A 23,507-nucleotide genomic window follows, 5' to 3' on the forward strand; every position below is an offset into this window, starting at 1 on the left:
GCTGAGAGTAGGCACATTCTGTTTCAGACAGATTTCTACTGGCATAGGCCACAATGTGTCTCTGGACATTGAAATTGCCATTGTGCTGAGCAAGGATTGCCCCCCCCCCCCCCCACGGCCTGCATCTACTGTGATCTCAGTAGGTAACTTAGGGTCAAAATAGCCATTTCAGTTGCATTCCCAAGTGCATGTTTTATTACTTTGAAACTTTGGTCGTATTCAGAAGACCACTGGAATGGGACATTTTGCTGTGTTAAGTCTCTCAATGGGGCACTCACTGCAGCAAAGTTACAAATGTATCTTGAGCGATGGCTGGCCACTCCTAAGAAGGATCACAGCATGGTTACATCTTGTGGGAGGCAAGTAGATGGCAATGCTTGCACTTTATCCGGGTCAGGGGTCATTGCCCCATCAGGGAATATGTGCCCAAAGAATGTAAGTTTGGTTTTGTGAAACTCACACTTTGCTGCATTCAGAGTGAGACCACAGTCAGCAAGTTATTGGCACACTTGTGTAAGAGGCTTGTCATGCTCCTTTTGTGTTGTCCCAAATACCAGTATGTCATCACTGTAATTGAAAGCATGTGTAACAGGTTGAATTACTTGACGCATAACTCTCTATGATGAGGGTTATGGGACAGCCGTTCACCTTTAATGTAATTTTAGGACAGTATCCAAATAAATGTTGTTGCTTAATTTGGTAATTCTTCTTTGACTTTTGATCTTCTTTGCGAGAAGCTAATCCTACTAATGCATGTCGTTCCTTAGTCAATATCATCAACGCACATCCGTCTTCTTCGCTAGTGCTAGATAATTACGTTGAAGAACCTTTAAATGATGAACTTGATGATGATCGACTATGCTTGGTTTTTGCTTGCCGTAACTGATGTTGCAATGTGGCCATGTGGGCGTGGCAAAAATGTTCTGGAACCTCTGGCAAGCATTTTCTCTTCTTGCTGTGACGCATTTGGTTTCTCTTTCACTTTTCGGGTCATTATGAAGGGGTTTTCTTTCCAGCAGCCTTTGCATATCTGTTCTATGGCTTGAAAACTTCCTTCATGGGGAAATGAAAACCCACATCGGAAGTATAACTTTTTTTCTTCTGAGACGTTGACTTGTGGGCATCTATTTTGTGCTTATGCTTGCTTTACATGATCAACACTGATTCACTGCGTGTTGTTCCTACTTCCATATCAGCAGCTTGTCAATCAACGTCTTGTTCTGCCCTTGAAGCCATTAGCGTTTTCTCTAAGCTGAATGTCTCTCTCAGCATGTGTCTTCTGAAGGAATGTGAAAGACTGCCATAAATGACTCTGAGACACATGGCTTCTCCATCATTAAAATCACAGAACTTAAAGTGCTTGATAAGTGCAACAAGTCTCTCAACAAACTCATCCATCGTTTCACCAGCCTGTTGTTACTCTTAGTTGAAGATGTATCTTTCATGGTCAACATTCGGCATCATATTGAACTTGGCTTTCGAACCATATTTGCCTTTTGGTACGATATTGCATCAGTTTGCAAAACTTTCTTTAGCATTTCTTTTACTCCATCATGGGCAAGGTTTCTCAAATATTAAATGATTTTCTTATCATCTTCTTATTTTAGCACATCTATGAAGTCATCGAACATTTCAATTAATGCAGTCCACCTGGCACGGATGTTCTGTTTCTACGATGTGTCAAACGGTGGTGGTGGCTTCAGGAATGTAGCCGCATCATATTTTGCACCTCCTTCCTTCACCAATGAGAGCACATGCTGGTCAGGCAGTGCTCTTTGAACAAAGTAGTACCAGCATCCACTCCAGGCATTTTGAATGTGCTCCTCTGCAGGGCTTTCAACTTCTTCAATGACTGTGTATGGGCTAGAGCGGAGTTTTGACTCCACACACGCCAACAACAGACTGCTATGCATTTAATCAGGGCGCCTGTGGCACGCACAAGCAGATTATCTTGCCTTTGAAAACTCTCAGGGAAAGCAGCTTTGTTTCTTCACCCTCGTTGTCAGTTGCAGCGTCTTCCTCAGCTCAGGAGCATACAAATGGGCACACCACACACAGAGCTCTGCTACAGACATCTTTATTCATCAGCATCTCATCGCATACTGTACACATTGCATCAGATGTACGTTGTTACAATGCATGCTTTTACCACGCATGCCTTTACAACGCAGGTTTTTCAACGCAAGTCGTTACAACGACTTGCGTTGAGGGGTGCTGGATAGTGAATAATTTAATTTACTATTCCAACTCCAGTCCCCGTGGATAGTAGGGAAGGTGTTGGATAGTAAATTAAACTATTACCTATCGTAAAGCGCCCCCCAGCGCAAGTCGTTGTAATGACTTGCGTTGAAAAACCTGCATTGTAAAGGCACTGCGGGGTAAAAGTTGCGCCGTAAAGGTTGTTTCCCCATTGCGTCATAACTTTCATAACCACACCTTAACACCTCCCAGCAGACTACGTACTTCTGTTTAGAGTCCGCACAAAACCGCGAGGATCGTGGCGTACATAATACCAAAGACACTACAGTACCCATGTTTGCAGCACAAAGTTACAATGACTCCTAATACATATACATTTCAGAGTAGAAGTCATATTTACCCAATCCCACCTGTATCAGGCATGAGTCAAAGCATTTAAGAATTCATTTATCATGTTAATATTTCTTGGTTACATTTGCAAGGTTATAGATTGATGCAAACCCAACAATTAAATAATGACTTCAAATCAAGTCCTATTAAACAAATTCATATCAGCAAAAATATTTCCCACAGCTTGCTAAATCAATCCACCTCTTAACGCTCACTTAGAGTGTTGAACTTCAACCCACCAGCCATTAGGCAGTGCTCAGTAGGTGCAGGTGGTGGGTACTAGCACTCAGTTATGGGCAACATTACAGATTTTTTATTCCCAGACTGTGAACCTGAGCAAGACAGAGAAAGGCAGGGAAAAGGAGAACGGGTGAGAAATATAGTTACACAGTGACAAAGGGAAGAAGCAGGAATGAAAAAGAACCTGCAGGAGGAGGAGCCTAGCCTGCAGCCGAGATGGCCGCCTAGTTCCTCGGCTCCGCCGACCCTTGTGCCCTTCTACATTATCCTGCCGTACATCCTGTACCTCCATGCGCCACGCTTACCTGTGAGACGCTCCTGACCACGTTGCTGCAACTCTCTGCGAAAACGGAGCTGTTCCGGCGGTGAGGAGCCCCAGTGTATTTCCCGGCCTTCCAAGTGGCCGCAGCCGGGTCATTGCCTGTGGGAGACGGCTGACGGCGACAACAACAACAACGGCCGCCGCGGAGGAGGAGGAGCCGGTTGGCTGGACCTGCAGTGTGGCGCTGGGCTTTTCGCCGCAGCTCTTTCCTCAGCTCGGCAGCCCAACGCGCCTTGCAACATTGTACCGGCTCCTCTACACTGTATCCCGGCCTGGCTGGGAGAGGGCCGGGATTGCTTCCTTGTTGCCTCTCCTCCGTAGCGGTCGCCATTTTCCGCATCGGGAACCCTGCGCCTGTCAGTGGGGTTCCCTGCTCTTCTCGGGGGCTTGTTGTCTGCCGGCTTCCTCCCAATTGGAGCTCCCCCACGACCGGCTGCCTTCATGCTTCTGCCCCAGCTGAGCCCTGCTGATTTTTTGCGGAATTGTCGAGTGTTCATGGCTGACGAGGGAGACTTGCTTTCAGAGGCGCTCTGCAGCCGATCGCCCTGGACGGGGGTCAATGCTGCATCCTCCATTCGGGATACACCGCTGGGGCTTCAGGATATCCTGGAGGCTCTGGAAGACCTGCGGATGGCCTTTCGCGACACTGCCAATGGTTTGGGGGCACAGCTTGCTGAGATTTCTCCAGCCGGCCATGATGGTCCTTCAGTGCTGCACACTACGCCACATCCTCACTCTGCTATGGGTGAATCACCTGCCCTGGAATATGTGGAGGCGACGGTTGGGCGCGCCTCAGTATCCGCTGCGGCGCTCTCCGGATTTGACTCGAAGGAGTTTGGCGATACTGATCCTTTGCGATGGCCGGTGCTTCTACTTCGGACGCCATGTTGCTCATCTCCTTGGTCCTCTGGTGGCATGCTTCTCCGCGTCCTTCTGGACTTGCTGTTCGCGCATCGGTCGGCTGCTATGCTGGAATTTTCGCCTCGTCTTGCTCCCTATTGTACTCTCCTTGGACAGGCAGTGGTGACTTCTTTTGACTTTTGTTACCGAGCTCCAAGCCAGTTTGACTCGTCCCAAGCGCCTCGACTTCTGCAATGGATTCCACGGTGGCCCTTCTCGTCCATGTTGGCTGTTTTAGAACTGGACTCCGTTGTCGTGCCGGTTCGGAGGGGACAAGGCTGAGGATGTTTCTTCTTTTGCTGCAACCTGCTGCGTGCATGACTGGGACTGTAAATGACAATTGTTGGAGGTACATGTTGGTTAGGTGCTAGGTCGGGGTCCGGGGTTGGGTGGCCGCGGGTAACAGTATTGATTGCTTTGGTTATATCCTTGGCCCTCCTCCGGTCTTATGTGATTCTTCTTTTCTCTTCTTTTTTCCTTTCTTCTGAATTTCGGGTACTCTTTTGGGGCGACAGACACACTGCTAGGGGGGGTAGGCCGTAGCCTCTGCATGCGTGTAGGGTGGGGGGTTAATTCTTCGATTGTTTCAGTTTCTATGGGCCTCTATTTTTCCTTTTTTTCTTCTTCTTACTCTTTACTCTTTAATCTTTTCTTCTCTTCTTTCCTTGGGTCAGGGGGGAGATTGGGAATTTGCGGGTAGCGAATTGGGGTCATTATGTGGCGTGTTCATCCTCTATCCTGACTTATTTGTTTACAGCCGTTTGTTTTGCGGATAAAGCTGCTGATTTTTCTGATGATCGCTGCCCACTTTTGTCCTAATCGTATTGTTTTGACTCGGATCCTTCTTGACCTTTATTGCTATTTACTCATTTCAAAACTTTAAAATTAAACCTTCATTATCCTACCTCTCCGCGGCGCAATTATGTGTAGTGTAATTTGGATTAATCGTGCCTGCTCTGATATGCTGCTGAGTTGCCTAACTGCTTGCTGATGTGCCTTTTATTGTCGAGGCCGGCCTGTGGGTTGTAGGCCCGTATCTGTATGCACATACTGTCTAATAAAGGTTTTCAAAAAAAAAAAAAAAAAAGAACCTGCAAGACTGAGATAGAGAGACAAGAAGTGGAGGGTGGTAAAGAAAATACGTGAGTTGGGAATAAAATCAAACTTGAAAGCCTTGGTATTTAGGCGATCCTGGCATTTGGCAGCACAAGAAGAGGGTCTCTGTCCCTCCCCCTTTATTTTTATTTTTTTACATATTGAGCACTACGATGAGTATATCTTTAAAATTTTCAGAAAGTAGATGAAAGCCTCATGTTCCGCCAACATTTCCAATTATAAAAGGCCTTAAACTGACCAGTGCACCACTACCAATTATTTTGTAATTCTGCACTTTGAATATATTTTTAATAATATTATTAATACTCTACCACTCCAGTTCACCCTATAGGACTGTATTCTCGGTCTTCACTGTTTTTATGAACCTCTTCTTAGGTAAAGAGCTCAATTTCACATTGGGCCATGTCTGCATTATCTAAAACTGATAATAAGTCAATAAAATTACAGGCACCCTGTACATGGCCCTGTCATTTGAGAAATAAGTATTACTCCAAGTTAAGATTTCTATGAGGTTGTGATTTAAACCAGTTTGGAATATATGGGCCCGATTCACAGAATGAACTTAAGACAAAATCCTAAACTTACTACTGTTTTGGTATTCACAGATTGCATTTACTACTTTTGGTATTCACAGAATGAACTTACTACTTTTGGCATTTACAGAATGCACTTACTACTTTTGGTATTCACAGAATGAACTTACTCATTTCGGTATTCACAGAAGTTAGGACTCCTAACTTTAGGACTCCTAAATGCCTTCTGTGAATACCGAAAGTCTTAAAACTAGGATTTTTCTCAATTTAGTAGTAGTATAGTTAGGACTCCTAACTTTAGGACTCCTGAATGCCTTCTGTGAATACCGAAAGTCTTAAAACTAGGATTTTTCTTTAGTAGTAGTAAAGTTAGTAGTCTCCCTCTCCCTCTCCCATTGCTTCCATGTCAGCATGGGCACGGAAGTTGCACAGATGCAATTGCATTTTTGTGCATGCCCATACTCACACAATGCGCAATCTCCTGTTTGCGAACATCAAACTTCCACATTTTGTGCTGTGCTTAAAGAGGGAGCCTTCATCATATGTTGCAAGCAGTAAAGCTTTTTCTTCCATTAGCATTACACCAGCCCTAGAATGAAAATACAATTACCATCACAGATCATGACTACCCCTTACATCCCTGCCCTATACCTACAAATACAATTAATGCTTCTCTTATGCAAGGTGCTATTCCGGATTGCCTTAAATCAGGTCACGTTACCCCGATCATAAAGAAACGAAATGCAGATCCCATGGACCTTCTTAACTTTCGCCCAATCACCAACAACCCCACCTTAGCAAAACTCCTGGAGAAATGTGTGCTCGCCCAACTCTGTCATCACATCGACTACTTCCAGCTCCTGGACCAATGCCAATCTGGTTTTCGCCCTGGTCATAGTACGGAGTCTGCGCTAACACACATCGTGGATGATGCACTTAGAATGTTGGATCACAATGAAGCGTGCCTATTGATCCTTCTTGACCTCTCATCAGCAGTTGGCACTGTCAAACACGATCACCTAATTGATCTCCTGGAACATAGGATGGGGCTGTCTGGGGCGGTTTTAAACTGGTTCTCTTCGTTCCTTCACAACAGATCCCAAAGCTTCAAGGTGAACCACTCATTGTCACATCCAGCACCGGTCACCTTGGGGGTTACCCAATGTTCAGCACTGTCCTCCACACTCTTTAACATGTTCCTGGAGCCTCTGACAGAAATTCTAAAATCATCTAACATTCATTTTCATAGGTACGCGGATGATACCCAACTATACCTGAAGATCGCCTTCGCCGAAGACATTCAGGGCCAGAGGTAGGTCGCCAATTACCGGTCGGTAACGGCCGATTTTCGGCCATTACCGACCGGTAATTAGTTTTTGAGATGTAGGGGCCATTATTTTACAGAATCGGTAAATTTAACGAATCGGTAAATTTACCGATTCTGTAAAATACTGAATCGGTAATTTTACTGATTCGGTAAATCCCAGATGTAGGTAGCACTGTTTGCAGTGCTACAGGCCTGCAGAATTCGGTATTTTATCCCCCAATACAATTGGGTGGTAAAATACGAATTCAGGTGTACATGCACATCTGTGCATGTACACCTGTGCCATGTAACACACAGACATGCCCTTAGGGCAGGTATGTGTGCCACGTGGCACACAAGCCTGGAAATGGGGTGCTACAGGGTGTCAAAGTGACACCCCGTTCACCCTTGCAGGATTCGGTATTTACCGATTCGGTAAATACCTAATTGGTATTTCGCATTGATTCCTATGGGCTTCAAGGCCCATAGGAATCAATAGGAAATACCGATTCGGTATTTACCGAATCGGTAAATACCGAATCATACCGATTCGGTAATTCTAAAATAAGAATTACCTACATCTGCCCCCTTCCTATTTACCTACTCTTAAATACCGAATTGGTATGATTCGGTATTTAAGAGTAGGTAAATAGGAATTACCTACATCTGGCCCTCAGTCCCTGAACTCAGACCTGCTGGAAACACAAAGTGGCATATTATCAAGGGGGTTTATCTCCGCTTTTTTGGCTTTAAAAGCCAAGAAAGCGGAGATAAAATTATCTCCCTATTACCAAGCTGTCGCTAACACCAGTTAGCGACAGCTAGTAGGAGATAGCGACCATCTTGGGCCCAGCTTTGCATGTCAGTGATATTTATCACTAATGGCATGCAAAGTGGGCGTGCCAAGATGTTAGCGACTGGAAATAGTGGCTAACATCGCTATGTCCTATTACCAACTTTTGGAGATATTCGCGCTAAGCGCGAATATCTCCAAAAGCTAACACCTGCCCCTGAGCAGTTCTTAGCCATGTTATCCAATGGTAGGTGGATAACATGGCTAAGAGCATTAGCTCGGTAATGCATGAATATCGCTGACTTTTCAGCGATATTCATGCATTTCGGCCGATTTTTATCGCTTAGGAGATAAACCTTGATAATAGCAAGGTTCCTAAGCGATCAAAATTGCCGCAGCTCGGCGATAAAAATATCGCCGCTAAACCAACATAGCGATAATGATCGCTAGTTGTTGGTAATATGCCCCAAAGTTGGCTAACAAGTAATCACCTGAAGTCAAATACTCTTAAAATGGAATTCTTACAGATCTCACCCCACACCCAATCCCCTGTCATGGAGCAATGGCTGAATCAGCTGACCACTCTTAACTGCAGACTGCACCTCGTGGACTCTGCATCTTCTCTGGGTATCATTCTGGACAACAGCTTGAACATGCAGAAGCACATCAGTTCCCTCACCAAAGGAGCGAACTTCCAACTCAGCCTACTCTGGAAACTCAAACCCTTTCTCCCTGCTCATGGCCTAAAGGTTGCAGTACAAGCATTAGTGATTTCAAAGCCGGACTACGGTAGCGCAACACTTTGCGACCTGCCTAGAGTGAGGACGACTCCTCTTAGGGCCTCCTTAAATTCCGCTGCTCTTAACTGGCACAAACAAATGCCACCACATCTCTCAGGACTTGTGGGACCTGAATTGGCTTCCATATGAAGGTCGGATACAGTTAAAAATTGCATGTATGGCTCACAAGGACATCCACTTCAAGACACCACTGTACCTTGCTCGCAAACTGGAGCTCTCCTGCGGTTCTAGAGCCGCCAGTAGTGCCAGCACCTTTTTGCTAAAACCACAAAAATTAAAGAAAAAACCTATAACCGAACCTTCTCAGAGATGGCTCAGAGGATCTGGAACTCCCTTCCTCCCGAAGTCAGGGTGAACCCCTCCACTGTCTTCTTCAAAAAGGAAGTCAAAGGACTCTTGATGAAGAAATTTCTCCCTTAACATGGCTCCTTCACTTCGTTCTGGGTCCATACCCTTTGACTCTGGACCAGCCACCTGGTTCACGAGTTTCTTGGACAATTCTAGATTGTGACCTTGTCATGCTGTCGATTCTGTTGTGTTTGTTTTTCGCTCAGGATAAAGTCTGTCAATTAGACTTTGATTTTTGTTGCCTTGTTTATTCTGTTTTGTTTGCTTATAACCTTTGTGATGCATAATCTGTAAAGTGCTCTGATACCCTCGGTGGTCATGTTCGCGCTATATAAAACTTACAAAATAAATAAATACATTATGTTGCGTTCAAAATAGTGAAACTGAGCTCTCCATCTTCTCCATAAAAAATATATCCTAAGTAGATAAGTGTTCTGCAATCCTCCAGTCCAGGAATTAATTTCCATCCAAACATCACATTGTCTCAAATTTATGCTTATTGCTACATAGATCATGACATTTTTCTCATTCACACCACAAAGAGGTTTGAAGATACTGTGGCAGGCCCAGTAATTCATCCCTTCAACTATACATTTCTATATAGTTATGGAGAAAAGAAGGGGTCTTACCCGATCAATGGATAATGAGGTAATCAGCACCTGGATACTCTCACAGGGTGATAAAGCTCGCTTTACAAATCCTGATCGATTGATTGATTGACCAAGGGAATGCTTGTAGATCTCAGTAGGCTGTTTGTTAAGTTTAGCAACAAGAGCTGACAAAAGGAGAGGTGTAAAAGTTGGAGACTTACTAGGGCTTCAGGTTTGGATGCACTTTCGATGCATCCCACTTTGTTTAAAGAGGTCGGTTTAGAAAGCCCAGGACCGCTCCTGATGCCCGTATCACTTTCCACAGGTCTCTCAGGTTAATTCCAGCAAGCACAGGGATGCTTTGAGAGAGATAGAAAGAGATGCAGGAGGAACGCAAAGAGAAAGCGCAGGAGGTGGAGGAGAGAGACGGAGAGGTGAGAAGGGAAGAGAAAAACTGAATGGATGGAAAGAGAGAGCTTGTGCAAGGTGTTTTGGACGGACTAGATGGTTTGGGCATTTTTGTGAGGGCTGCTATTGGTTCCCAGTCCTGCCTTGATGTCCGAATAAAAATCAAGCCAAAACTAGAGAATAACATGAAGTGGTCGGCACAGAAACACTGATCCCTGCATGTTGTTCCCTTTTCCAAAAGGTAAACTAGCACAGTCTCAGTGCACTTGCAATATTACTGTGTAGTGTCAGTAATTCCACATTAGATCTGACCAGGCCTTACTTACTGGGCTATTTGTACTGAGGGTATTAATGGAGTGCAGTGGAAAACAATGCAGACGCATTTGATTGCTGTACTGTTTTCTACATCAATTTGCAGATAATCAGCCTTCCTTGTTTTCTTGCTTTTTTGTGACTGAATCATTTACAGGCCCTGATTACAAGTTAGGAGTAAATATGTGCCAAGTACCCAGTTGCAGTGCTTAATTTGAACCAGTGGTTTCCGATGGTCGGCACCAGCACTTAATTGTCAGTACCGGCACTTAAAACAGTCTGCCACAAGATAGCACTGTCTGGCTAATTTAGAGATTACCACAACAACAGTTAATTATTAAATCAATATACATTAAAATAACTATTACCTGCCCCACAAGGCATTCTTATAGCTTAGGGGGTCTGGAAATTGTCACACTTGTAAGGTGTGATGATTAGTAGTTGTGTTGTTACTATCATTGGTAGCGCTGGCAGGGGCAATGTGTGGTGCAAGATGAAGTGACGTCCTGAAGAAAGCCCTGGCCCTTATTTTTTTGCAAATTAAGCCCTGTCCAGGTGCCTAGCATTTCCATTCTGACCTCATCTCTACACATACATACTCCTATTTTGACTTATACCCACAGAATGGTGAATAACTATTCAGATCTGCTTGTTCTAGAAAACTTTTACTCAGAATTCCCAATTCCATGTGGTTTAACATTTACTTCCTCACAACTCTTAATTCCAAACACTGCACATTGAAGTTGCACATGGTTCAGAACCCACTTGTAATCAAGACATGTGAAAGCTGTAGCTGGCTCCACCACTCACTATATGTGCATGTTTCTGGTATAGTGCTTTCTGAAAGTTCAGAGTTTGCCAAAGCTTCTAGAGCAGGGTGGACAGAGGTTGCAGTGGACTTCTTAAAGTTCCCTATTCTCATTTTTTTTCAGAGGTAATCCGGGCACAGAGGCTCAAAGCACTGGATCTCACCACGAGAAGTTTCCGCCTGACGTGGCCTAGGCTGCTATCCATCAGTACAGGGTATTACGTGGTGGAATATGCACCCATGGCGGAGCCTCACCGGAAGCTGAGAATGAACGTGGCTGGAGACCAGACCGAGGTGCTAGTGAGAGGACTGGCGCCAGGCACTTCCTATAACGTCACACTCATCCCGGAGTCCAACGAGCAGTTCGTCCACCATCAAAACATAAAGGTCACCACCTTGAAAGGTAATCAACTTATGATTCTGCAGTGTCTTTTCAGATCAAGGTAATACCGCAAGACACATGGATCCCACAGGTGAAACAGGAAGCACCCCAGAAACAGACTTTTGTCAGTGTTGTATTTGTTCTCTGATGTACTTGTTGACTTGTAAAATTCCATAATTAACTTAGAGTTGCTTCACTGCATGCTTAGATGGAGAGCTGCACATTTTGTGCATGAGGCTGAGAAGGTTCAAGCCTAGTTCAATCGAAGGGGCAGATCATTAGCTAGGGATGGCATTTAGCTCACACTTTGAGGGTCCCAGTTGATAAAAACATTTTCAAATTTACAAGTTTAGTGGGGAGCAGGATAAAGAAATGGGGAATAATCAGAGGAAGTAACTTCCTGTCCTATTTAGGAGTGTAAAAAAATAGGTAGGAAGAGGGAGATGGTTCAATCACATTGACCTCCAAAGCCCAGCTTTCTGTTTCGCCTTTGAAGTTTGTTGAAGAGATTTGGCACGCCCCACGTGGAGGAGGCCTAGGTATCTGCACATGCTTGGCCTTCCGCCATCGCTGATGTGTGCTGAACCAAATCTGACTTACTTTTGACTAGTATCAGTTCAGAAGGCAAAAAAGTATGTTGTGGAAGGTGACCTTAGTATAACTAATGGCTGAGATTAATTTAGGCATTCCATCCATCACATTTTAGTTAGTCAAGGCCTTTTGATTTTACTAACTTTATTTGTATAAAATACATAGTTACTGGGGATTTCAGCCACTCCCTACATCCACTAGTTGTTATTGGGTCATTCATGTTTTCCTTCCATCCATTGCAAACAGCATGGAGCACTGAGTCAACCCACTTCAGCCATTGGTACGCTTCACTGTGAGTGATAGCATACTGCCCTTTAACAAGGAGCACATCCAGACAATGGAGCACTCTTAAGATCCAGGGACTATTATGACAATGTGTGATTTTGGGATAAACACATTATATTTACTTTTATCCAGTGTTTTGTTTTTTTAATTGAAGAGGGCTCAGCAGCTTCCCCAAACGATAAAGTTCTGCAAATTCCTTGACAAAATAAAACATCCACTGACAAAGCTAAAAAGATGCTGGTTAATGCCAGATGTATTGGCTTTGCCCATGTTTGTTTTTTCTCGAAGCAGAACACTCTAAGCAGGATGGCTGTGCCCAGACATAGGACTCTTGCTCACTCTAAAGTTTAACTCAAGCTCCTCCTCACCGTTGAGGTCAAATAGGCCAACCCCAGTCTTAGGTTGCTTGCGTTCCTGTCTAAAGGTGACCTGGTTTGGCCGTTCAGAGTGAACTGTATCAAAACAAGACTTAGAGCCTTATTATGAGTATAGCAGTCCATAACATCGCTGTACTTGCAGTGGCCATCCGACCACCACCATACTGCTGGCCCACCTGCAGTATTATGAGTGTGGCAGTCGGAATGCCACAGGACCGCTGCGTCTGCAGGGGATCCAGAATCCCGTATCAATCGCACAGCGGTCAGGAGCTGGAATACGTTGGCAGTGCTGCAAATTCAGAGTTGCCAGGCCCAGCACTTTTCATGGTGGTGAGCCCGCCATAGAAAGGGTAGCGGGGAGGCCTGCTCCTGCACAGTGGGGCATGCATGCCATACCGTGCAGTAACGTGCTGAAGGCGCTGTCACAGTGGCGGGCTACATGTTAGGCTTTCCTATGAGCCTAACAGCTCACCAAAATAAGACCACCGCAGCATCGCCCACCCCCCATGGATTATAATCGTAATCCGGCGGGCGGACGCACCACAACTTTGGTGGTCCTCCTGTGGACGGTGTGTTCCCATCTGGAGGAGACCTGGTCAGGCAGTTCTTGGGTGATTGTTCCTACTAAAGCATGGCCTTACCTGGTTTGCATAGGACTGGTATCTATCTATGTCTACCCAACAATAGGTGATTGGCGAATGTGTGCCTAGTGCAAGAGAAAGGTACATGTATAATGGACAGTAAAGACTGGCTCCTGCCGGGCATCAGAGCAGCACTAGAAGCATCTGCTTTTAATATAAGAGACTCAAAAATACCTCCTGAGACATATAGAGGTCGATTTGCTAAGATTTTATGCCCTGTTTGCGTCACAAAAATTACACAAAACTATGCTAAATATTTTTTCACCTATTTACTTTCCAGAGTAAAACCTGTTTATGCTGCAAGATCACTTGAAAGTAGCGCAAAGTAGCGCAGATCGCTGCTTTGCATTACTTAGCGCCAAGAGGGCATACCATGGCTTGTGCATGGGCGTTCCCATGGAGCCACCCAAGGTTTTTGACGCTAAACCATATTTATTTTAAAAAGTAGACAAGGTATAGCGTCAGAAAATAACGCCCATTTCAGTTAGGAGCTATGAAGGACCACTGCACTGTACAGCACACATGCAAAGTGGGAAAAGCTTTAAAGTTAGTCAGAGCATAGTATTTTGTACTGGTAGGGTATCCTTCCAGACCAAAACCTATGCTAGACTCATAGAGACACCCCTGCACTATAGTGCAAAGGTGTGTCTGTGGCAGCGCATTTCTGTGCTGGCATTAGTCGAGAGGGGAAGAGAGTGCCATAATTCTGTAAATATGGCACTGTCCTACTTTCTCCTTCTCATGCAGCACAGTGCAGCCTTTGCAGCTGCTGCACTGCGTAACAAACTAGTAAATTTGGCCCATAGTGTCAACAACTACACTGTTGGTGCTTAAAAAGAAGATAATACAGCAGGATTGCATATGGACATATAGCCTTGCTGGTTTTTGGATCTATTATGCAAGAGCCTGAAAGTATCCAATAGATCTTCAAAAATGGGTTCGCAGGCCCTAGAAACGGAGTATCATTTTTATAGTCAAAACAGCATCGGTGATCAACAGTCACAGAAAATTCTGCACTCACAGGCTGGCCACATTACCACACACTTCAAACTCTGTTACACAGTCTGCACATTTCAACGGAAATACGTGTATTCTTTCCCTAAGGGATCAGCTATAAGAAGAAAGCTATATGTGGAATAAAATGCAGCTCCTGACACTTTACAGGGATTAGCTGCTCACCGTTTATCTTGTTTGTATCGCATTAAGGTGCTAAAGCGGTGGGGGAAGGGGGCACTTATGTCTCCCACATGAATAAAACGACCGTAACATTCTCTAGCACCCGCTAGTTTGGGAAGTGCTTTTGAGCTTTCAACCGGAAACAAAAAACCTACACATGTAACTACATTTCGAGCAGACCGGAAGGAGTAATTTTCTGCCATGAAATGTGTTTCATTGTCTTAATAGATATATAGTAATTCCACAGAAAGTGAGGCAAATTCTGTCTAACAATCGCCACAGAATTCAGCCAATCCAATTCCGCCGTTGTATATCTCCAGTGGCATCAGTTAAAACTCTTTTAGTGATTAACTTCTAGCCACGGCATATGAGTTCATCACTGAGCCTAACTAATTCCTTCTATATTTTTTGTAATCCTAAATCCTCTGCGCTAGTTTTTAGATTCAAAGCTCTAAATACTTTTTAATTTCCCCTTCAAATATAATGGCAAGAAGCCTAGATGCATGTGCCCCCCCCCCCCCCCCCCCCCTCCAACCAGGCTTCTTTTTCTTAAGACTATGGGGCATATGTACAATTAAATGTCAGAGCTTGGAGCTGCGCCGAATTTGGCAGCCCCGTGCCCTGACATTTATAAAATGCAGGAATGCACCATATTTAAAACAATACGGCGCCCCTCTGTGTTTTAAAATTAGCTGCCTTGCACCAACGCAGGCATCCTTGGAGCATAGTGCAAGGGTGCCGGCGTTGCAGGGAATGATTGTTTATGTGCAGGAAGGTTTCCCTTCCTGCACATAAACCATCACTAATGGTGATTTATTACTTCTATGTGCCCCTTCCTGCACATAAACCATCACTAATGGTGATTTGTTACTTCTATGTGTGCTTTTGCAGCACACAAAGAAGTAGCAAATAGTCATTACGTAATAATTGTTCATGTGTAGGAAGGGCTTCCTGCACATAAACAATCAATCATGGCGTTTTGCTCTTTCCATGTGTGCTGCGGGATGCAGCACACATAGGAAAAGCAAAAACGAAGAGAAATAAAAGTATTTCTCCCCGTTTTGCCATTCTAATGCCTGCTCTGGCATAGCCTTAGTTTTTGGCGCAGCCTCTGATTTACACCTACTTGTAAGTCTGTAGCTGGGCATTGTGCCACAGGAACATTGTTAAAAGTGACGTTCCTGTGACGCAACGGCCTTGTAAATATGCCCCTAAGTATGTTGATCTGCCTCAGTCATTCTTCATGGGTCAAACACATAGCCTTTCATTGTAAGCCCTCTGCTTACTATGGTAATACAGCACAGGGCTCTTTCTGCTGCCCACCAAACAGGATCACTAGTGCTGGTGAGTTAACAACACCCCCAGCTGACACAGCCCTATTTGGAATCTGAGGGAGAGCCATGGCGTATGCTACTACTATGGTGATAGATCTGTGATTCATTAACAAGACGCGGTGAGGGTCTTGGTGCATTCGTCCATTTACACACTGAATAAGAAACGTGATGGACAGTTGTTGGATAAAGATGAGTGCTACGAGGTCAGGCAAGTGGGAGTAGTGGGCTGCACACATGTCAAGATACCAATAGATAGCAAGTCTTGGACACCATGAACTGAAACTGGCAACACTGTTCTCGCCATATGCAGAAGTTGAGAAGATGGCTCTTTTGAAGGGCCGAAGTCACCAGAGGTTGCCAGTGGTCAAAAATCTGCTCTCAAAAGTCCTTGTGTTTTTTCTATTTTTTTATAGAGGTGATCTGGGGAGACAAACTGAAAGCACTGGACATCAACACGACCAGTTTTCGACTGACGTGGCCTCAGCTGTTGTCAATTGATACAGGGTACTATCTGGTGGAATACACAAGCATGGCAGATCCCCAGAAGAAGCTGAGCGTGAAGGTGGCTGGGGACCAGCCCGGAGTGGTGCTGAAGGGCCTGGCACCAGGCACCAGATACAACGTAACCCTCATCCTGGATTCCAATCAGCTGTATGCCCGCCCTCAAACTATCCAGGTCTCTACCTTGAAAGGTAATCGCCCAACTCTTCCAGGGTGTGCCCTCTGACCAGAAATAGACGGTGAAATGCATGGCCCACAGGAAGCCCAAGAAACACTCCAGAAAGGGCTATGTTTCAGTTTGTGTTTATGTTATGTTTTACTTTGTGATGTACAAAACTCCATAATTAGGAAACAGCTACAATTTGTATTAAAAACGATGAATTGTGATTTAAAGTTGGTGGAGGTGTCTGTTTCGCACAAAATCACTTTATTTCAAGTCTGGCCTTTACCTAGAGATGGTATTTAGTTAGCCCTTTGAAGTTGCAGTCAAGGAATATAGGGACATATTTACCAAGGCGGGCAATATGTGATTATCGTCGCTTTAGCGGCCGTTTTCGGCAGCTAAGCGGCGATAACTCTCTCCCTATTAGCAAGCTGTCGCTAACAGCAGTTAGCGACAGCTTTTAGGCGATAGCGAGCGGTTTGGGGCCCGCTTTGCATGTCAGCGATATTTATCGCTAATGACATGCAAAGTGGGCGTACCCAACCTGTAAGCGACTGAAAGCAGTCGCTAACGTTGCTATCGCCTATTAGCAAGGCAGGCGTACCGATGGAAATATTTGCGCTAAGCGCGAATATCTCCCAAAACTAACGCCTGCTCAGACCAGTTCTTAGCCATTATATCCAATGGGAGTTGGATATTATAGCTAAGTCCTCATTAGCGATAATGCGTAAATATCGTTGGATTACCAGCGATATTCACACATTTCGTCGCTAACACCGGATATTTTATCTCTTTATAGGTAAACGTTGCTAATAGCATGTTATCTCTGCAATAATATCCGGCGATGCTTGACGTTAAAAAAATACTCGCTAAGCCCATTTAGCGATAAATATCGCTAGTTGTTGGTAATATGCCCATGGTTCTAAGTTTCGGGGGCGGTGAAAAGAGTGGGAAGTAATTTTCTGCCTTGTTTGTGAGCAAAGACAACCATGAAAAATAGTGAAAATGAGAATATTTTTGCAGCTGTAGACACGGTGATGTTACTGCCCACCTCCTAACATGGGTGGGGTCAGACGGCCCATTGTAGTCATTCAAGGTACCTCCTACGTCTGCCTCCAATGCCTCTGCATACTTGGGTCTTGTTCAGGGAGATGATTCAAGCACAGTACAGTGCAGCCCCGTTGGACACTTCCAGCAGGGTATGCCCACAAATAAGCCTGCCACTCGAGGAGGTTCCAAAAAATATTTAAGGACAAAAACACAAAGAACGTGTGTGTTTTGTCATTAAATAATTGTTTGTGTTATAGCACGTCACTTTCACAAGAGCTGCGTCTTCATAGCCCACCTCCGGGAACACCCTTCACACAATAGTGCAAGGGATAAGTGGTGGCGTAGGGTATAGATGGTGAAGGGGCATATGGTTTAGTGGTTGGCACGTGTGCAAGGTGGAATTGCAGTAGTGGTGTAAGTGGTAATTTTCGTGCTGGCCCTAACTCTGCCACTAAGGATTTTGCTTAATGGCTAGAGTGGCCGACTTTAAAGCTGGGTAGCCAGGTTAAAGTTTGGCGGGAGGCTCAAACATCCTGTGATTCTGGGCAAATCACGTCATCTCCCCGAGCCTAAAAATAATTAATTAATCCGTCTGTAATGCAACTGGTACTCATGTAAAGCGCTCTGATACCTTCGGGTGGACTTTGCGCTATGTAGCACTACAACAACAAAAAACAAAAAGGTATTAGCCAGACCTCAAGGGTAGAGTGCATCACTGTTTTCATTACTTTAATTGTATGCTTAGGATATTTTCTTTGCTTATCAATAAAGTGTGTTTGAACGAATTCCAGGAGAACTATTGTTTTGAGTATACAATGAAATCTCAGACTATAGGGTTGTGATCACCACTTACTCAGCAGTATCACAAAAGAAAACCATTAAGTAATGTGTAAAGAAAGAAGAAAGAAAGAGTTGTGTGGTGACCCGAGTTACTATTATCTGGACAGATGTGTGTGTGTGTACAATGAAGCACTAACCGTGTGTGCTCATGAATTTACTGACAGACAACAAATGATTCTGGCTTTACTCCATCTATAAGTGCACTTCCAAGGTCTGACATCAAGAGAGCTTCTCTAGGAGAGGACAATAGCTAAAAATATTTTCATAAATGTATTTGTTGACTTTTTCAGAGGTGGTCTGGACAGAGGATCTGAAAGTGCTTGATGTCACTCCTAGCAGTTTCCGACTGACATGGCCACGGCTGCTATCTATCAAAACAGGATATTACGTGGTGGAATATGCACCCGTATTGCAGCCTCATCGAAAGGTGAAAATGACCGTGGCTGGGGACCAGACCGGACTGGTTGTGAAGGACCTGGCACCAGGAACTAGATACAAAGTCACCGTCACCCCGGAGTCCAATGAGCAGTACATCCAACCTCAAACTGTGCAGGCCACCACCATGAAAGGTAAGCCTCCAGTACTTCTGTAGTGTCCAATCAGATCAAAGTTAGATTGTAAAATGAATGGATCAGTAAAGAGGGAACATTTCTACCCTCAAAAAGAGATTTTTGTCATTTTTAGGTCTCGCCTGGAAAAAGCATCCGAAGGATGCGTCCAGGCGGAGACTTATAGCTGCCTGTCTCGGGGGAATGAGGAACAAGAGGATGTTACGAGCTTGAAAGCCGGATTTGGGTGCGCGACCGCGCACGTCGGCTCCGTCCACGCGTGCGCACACAGCCAGCCATCACACAGACTGAAACACACGCGCGCTGGTTACTTTCACTTTCCATCCCCCCACCAGTCATCGGCTCTTTTTACACACGCACGCACGCATGCATACATACACACACACAGACACACGCGCACACACAGGCACAAACACACACACAGACACACTCGCACACACACGCGCGCGCGCACACATCCCCCCCCTCACACCCCACTCACCAAGTTCTTTTCGTGTGTCCCTCTCTCCCTCGGCAGGCAGCGGGTCATCCTCAGCAGCAGGCGGGGCTCTCCACGAGCACGGGAGCCCCGCTAGCTGACACGCAAATCTTCCGGCTGACGGGCACAGGAGCGCTTCAGCACAGGAGCGCGGGGTAGGCTCCCGTCTGCTTCCTGTCTTTTTGCGGCCCGTCCCAACACAGGTTGCCTGGCATCCTGTTCAAGCCGGGCTGCGGATCTTGTTTTCCAACCTGTAAGGTTAGATTCGTGATAAGGACGTTATCTTAATACTTTTAACTGGTAATGACACTTCACTAAATATCAAAATCACCTTGTGTGAACCGCTAAAAAATGGGATATGAAGTCCTATCAAGTGTGAAGTTTATAAGATATTTTATAGGTGTTTACACAGCGCAAACAACTAGGAGAGCGGCAGAGAACTGTACAGATCACTGTGTTTACACGAGGAGCCAGGCAGCCCCAAAGAGATGTGACCACAAAACAATGGTTAATTTAAACATGTTTAGTTGGCTTCAGATGACATAACTGTGGCCTACTCTGCATCTACTGACATTAAGTTTACAGTAACAGGAACAATAAATAAATTCAAGCTACATGAATGTGTTCTCTTCAACCACGTATCTCTTCTGCGCATTCCCATTTTTTGTTGCACAAATGTCATGTGCTTTCCCAAGTTGCCCAAGTACACCATTCTATAATTATGCACACATGTAGGTGCTCCTAAATGTTCCTTATTTGACGTATCATAATTTATTGAGAAGTAATAGGTTTATGTATATTTAACTTTATTAGTGCAGCCTTATTATGTCAGATCCCACCATGTCGAACGTGTGGCTTACACTAGCTAAAACCTATAAAACATGCCCTTTTTAGTAGAAAAACCTGCACCTTAGTTTACAGATTTATACTTTGACTTTTCTCGACTTCAAACTGAGCAGATTCTGTGCTTGTCCTGTCGTTGTAAAATACTATTGTTTTCGCTATATAATTCGTGTGTAAATCACTTTATGTAGAGCCTCTTGCATATGCATGATTTGCTGTTTTATTGATGCCGATTTGAATTTGACGACCTCCTTTTTGCAACCTGTACTGATTCTTAAATTTGAATAAATCTTTATGATTTTCAATTTGAATTCTGTCCTCAGAAGGTTTTGAAATGCAGCCCTCTAGGATTTATTAACTGAAAGGGTTAACAATAGACACAGCGATTGCATTAACACAGCACAATAAACAGCTGATGCTAAACACAGAATAAGTACGGTCCAAGAAAGGTGATGTGAGGTCAGGGAAAGCCAATGCAAGGATTGCAATATGAATTGTCTCAATGTCAGGAATGAGAGGCCAGTCTCAGAAGAGTTGTCTAAGATTGGAGAAGGGAACAGACTTCTAGTTTTCAATTTTCTTTCTTGAGAATTTCCACTTGTACCTGGCTAGGACTGAGTGTACTGTATTTTCAAGCCGAGCAACGGTTTTGCAGCCAGACAGTCACTTTACTGGTGGTGTTGGTCTTGCAGACAACACAGAAGAGTCTGATCATCACAAGGCGCTATATGTAAACTGGGGCCACGTCCTTAGTGCTCAATTGCAGTCATGTGGTAGGGGTCCGTATCTTCTTCTGCCTGGGTCAGCATTTATTGATAGTTTCTAGAATATTTATTTGCTGTCTCAGTATGGCTTTTCATTTCCCATCGCACAGATTTGCGTGTAAAAACTTTCATTTTGTATATGTAGCTGTCTGTGTAAATGAGCGTGCAAGTGGCAGTGCATACAGAGCAAACATTGCAACATTTTTCATTAGGAAAGCGTAAGATTTTGAAAAAAATTGTGCAAATGCATTTTCCCCATTGACTTATGTTAAAACAGGCAGTTTCAGGCGAGGGCCGTTAAAATCATGTTTGGGGGACGAGGGTATGTTGTGTTTAAAACTCGGGAAGTGTACCGTCTGGATAGGGCCCGGTGGCATGCTTGTATATATAGCTTTAGTCAAGTCTGTGTTGTCAAAAGCTTCCATATATCTGTATGTGCACAGGTTTGTGTGAAATTAATTGTGGCTTTCCTGATTGTGCCAATATATTCTACGTAGCACAGGGAAAGGCCGTAGTATTGTTCAGCATTGGGGTAATAGGTCAACAAACCAAATAGATGCTGGTCTGTTGGGACCGCACCCAGCGCACAGGGACTACAACATTAATTAAGGAGTTGTACTATTTGTTAACACTCTTCTCCACACACCACGCACCACAGGTCAGGGCTGCCCGTGCATGCTCCCCCCCACACCCTTCCCACTTGTTTACTTTACCCCGGGCTTTTTTTTTTCAGTGCTCTTTATTGCCTCATGTCCCTGCGTACTATGTTCTCCCCTTTCTCCTTTATAAAACATCAATTAAATAAAGAAATAGTGTCTCTATGGCCGTCTCCTCCTGGCTCTACTATCCGGATCTTCCAGTGTCTCCACAGGCACCGCACCGCCTAGTCTATCGAGGACTTCTACCAATGACCCCTCCCCGGACTTCTTAAATGTCTTCAATGGTCCTTGTCTGCCAATGTCAGTGTCTCCCCAGATTATTAACTAAACCGTACACTGCATAAAGCTCAGAGCTTCAAAGTTTCCAAAGTTTTTGTGAGAGTTGCTCATTCACTCCAAGTTTTTGCTTTACTTTCAGGGACCTCTAGACGGTTAAAATGATTATAAAATTAGGACTACAACTCCCAGAATGCAAAGCAAAAATAAAACTGGACTAGCGGACTTGGGGAACTTGACAGCACGTTCACAAAGCCCATAACCAAACACCCCTAGCACAGTTTCACATATGTTAACCTGCACAACTGCCCCACTCCAAGTCCAACTCTTTTTTTTTTTAAATTTGTTTTTATTGCAGAATTAGAAACCAGTACACATAATAGATTAACCAGCACACTCATGGTGTCCCAATGCATGGATAAAGTAAGCAGAATATCGTACACAGCCATTTAGCCCACAACCCGGAGGCCGGGCGGCGCATCAATCCGTACTTCCAGCAAGAACATCACAGTGATCATCCCAGAGGGATAACTGGTCAATGGCATCATTCTGTATCCGCATTTTACCCCACTAAACTCCCAACCCTTCCCCTACACCAGCCAGCATTCTCTAGCGATCCTATTGAGCGACGTCACACTTGTAATCCTGGTCTCATACCCATCTACCAATGAACTCCTATCGTGTCGACCTAGTGTGTTTCCACATCGCCCTCGCCACCTGTCTGGGGCCCCTCGTTACTCTTGGAAACATATCTAACCCTAGGTTCAAATGTAGTGCCTCTCTGATCATGGCCTCGGTGCCTAACACTTCCCCCAAACAACGCCCTCTCCCCCCCCTGCAACCGCTGCTGATGTGGGCCTGGTCTTGCCAACGCTACTATGGAGCTCGCTACAGATCGAGTAATGCCTTTGCTCCTCCAAGCCTCATGGAGCCCCAGGTATGCAATTTGTCTATTCTTCATCCTCCACCATGTAGTCACGTAACGCCTGGATTATTGTCTCCCACGCCCTTGACATTTCCAAGCTCTTTTCGTTATCAATCCTGACCGCCTGTCTCATCCGGAGCACACTCTCACATTCGGACCATTTCAGCAGTTCATTCACCCATCTCCTCACCGATGGTCCCTCCTTAGACTTCCAGTGCCAAGTAATTTCTCTTTGCACCAGTATAAGCCCCAGATCAATGAATTTGCTAGTTACTTTTGTGTTCTTTGTGTGTGGAAACCAGAGCAATAGACACACCGCCATGTCAAAATCCACCTCCCGATCAGTCACCACATTCAGGATTTCCCCTACCTCTAGCCAATACGACCCCAACTTTGGGTTGCCCCACAACAGGTGATCTATGTCAACCTCCGGTGCCAGGCACCTCGGGCACAGCGCTTCATTCACCCGGAAGTACCTTTTGATCTTTTCCGGGGTCAGGTAAGCCCTATGTAGGACGTAAAAGTGTACCTGTTGAAAACGTGCATTCCTTGTCCCCTTCCATGTTCGCTTCAGAATATGACCCCACA

At 44.8% G+C, this 23,507-nt stretch overlaps 1 protein-coding gene across 1 annotated transcript in view; it reads left to right on the top strand.

Moving 5' to 3' along the window:
- VWA1 (von Willebrand factor A domain containing 1) overlaps positions 1 to 23,507 on the top strand; it is a 476,800-nt gene that overhangs the window by 304,829 nt on the left and 148,464 nt on the right. Inside the window, exons 3-5 of the mRNA XM_086921472.1 lie at positions 11,190 to 11,468; positions 16,265 to 16,543; positions 18,696 to 18,974. Of these exons, the coding sequence (XP_086777598.1) occupies positions 11,190 to 11,468; positions 16,265 to 16,543; positions 18,696 to 18,974 (837 nt within the window). The remainder of the gene's footprint in view (positions 1 to 11,189; positions 11,469 to 16,264; positions 16,544 to 18,695; positions 18,975 to 23,507) is intronic.

Source organism: Lissotriton vulgaris, chromosome 5 (assembly GCF_964263255.1).
Source record: "Lissotriton vulgaris chromosome 5, aLisVul1.2, whole genome shotgun sequence".
Taxonomy (NCBI): Eukaryota; Metazoa; Chordata; class Amphibia; order Caudata; family Salamandridae; genus Lissotriton; species Lissotriton vulgaris.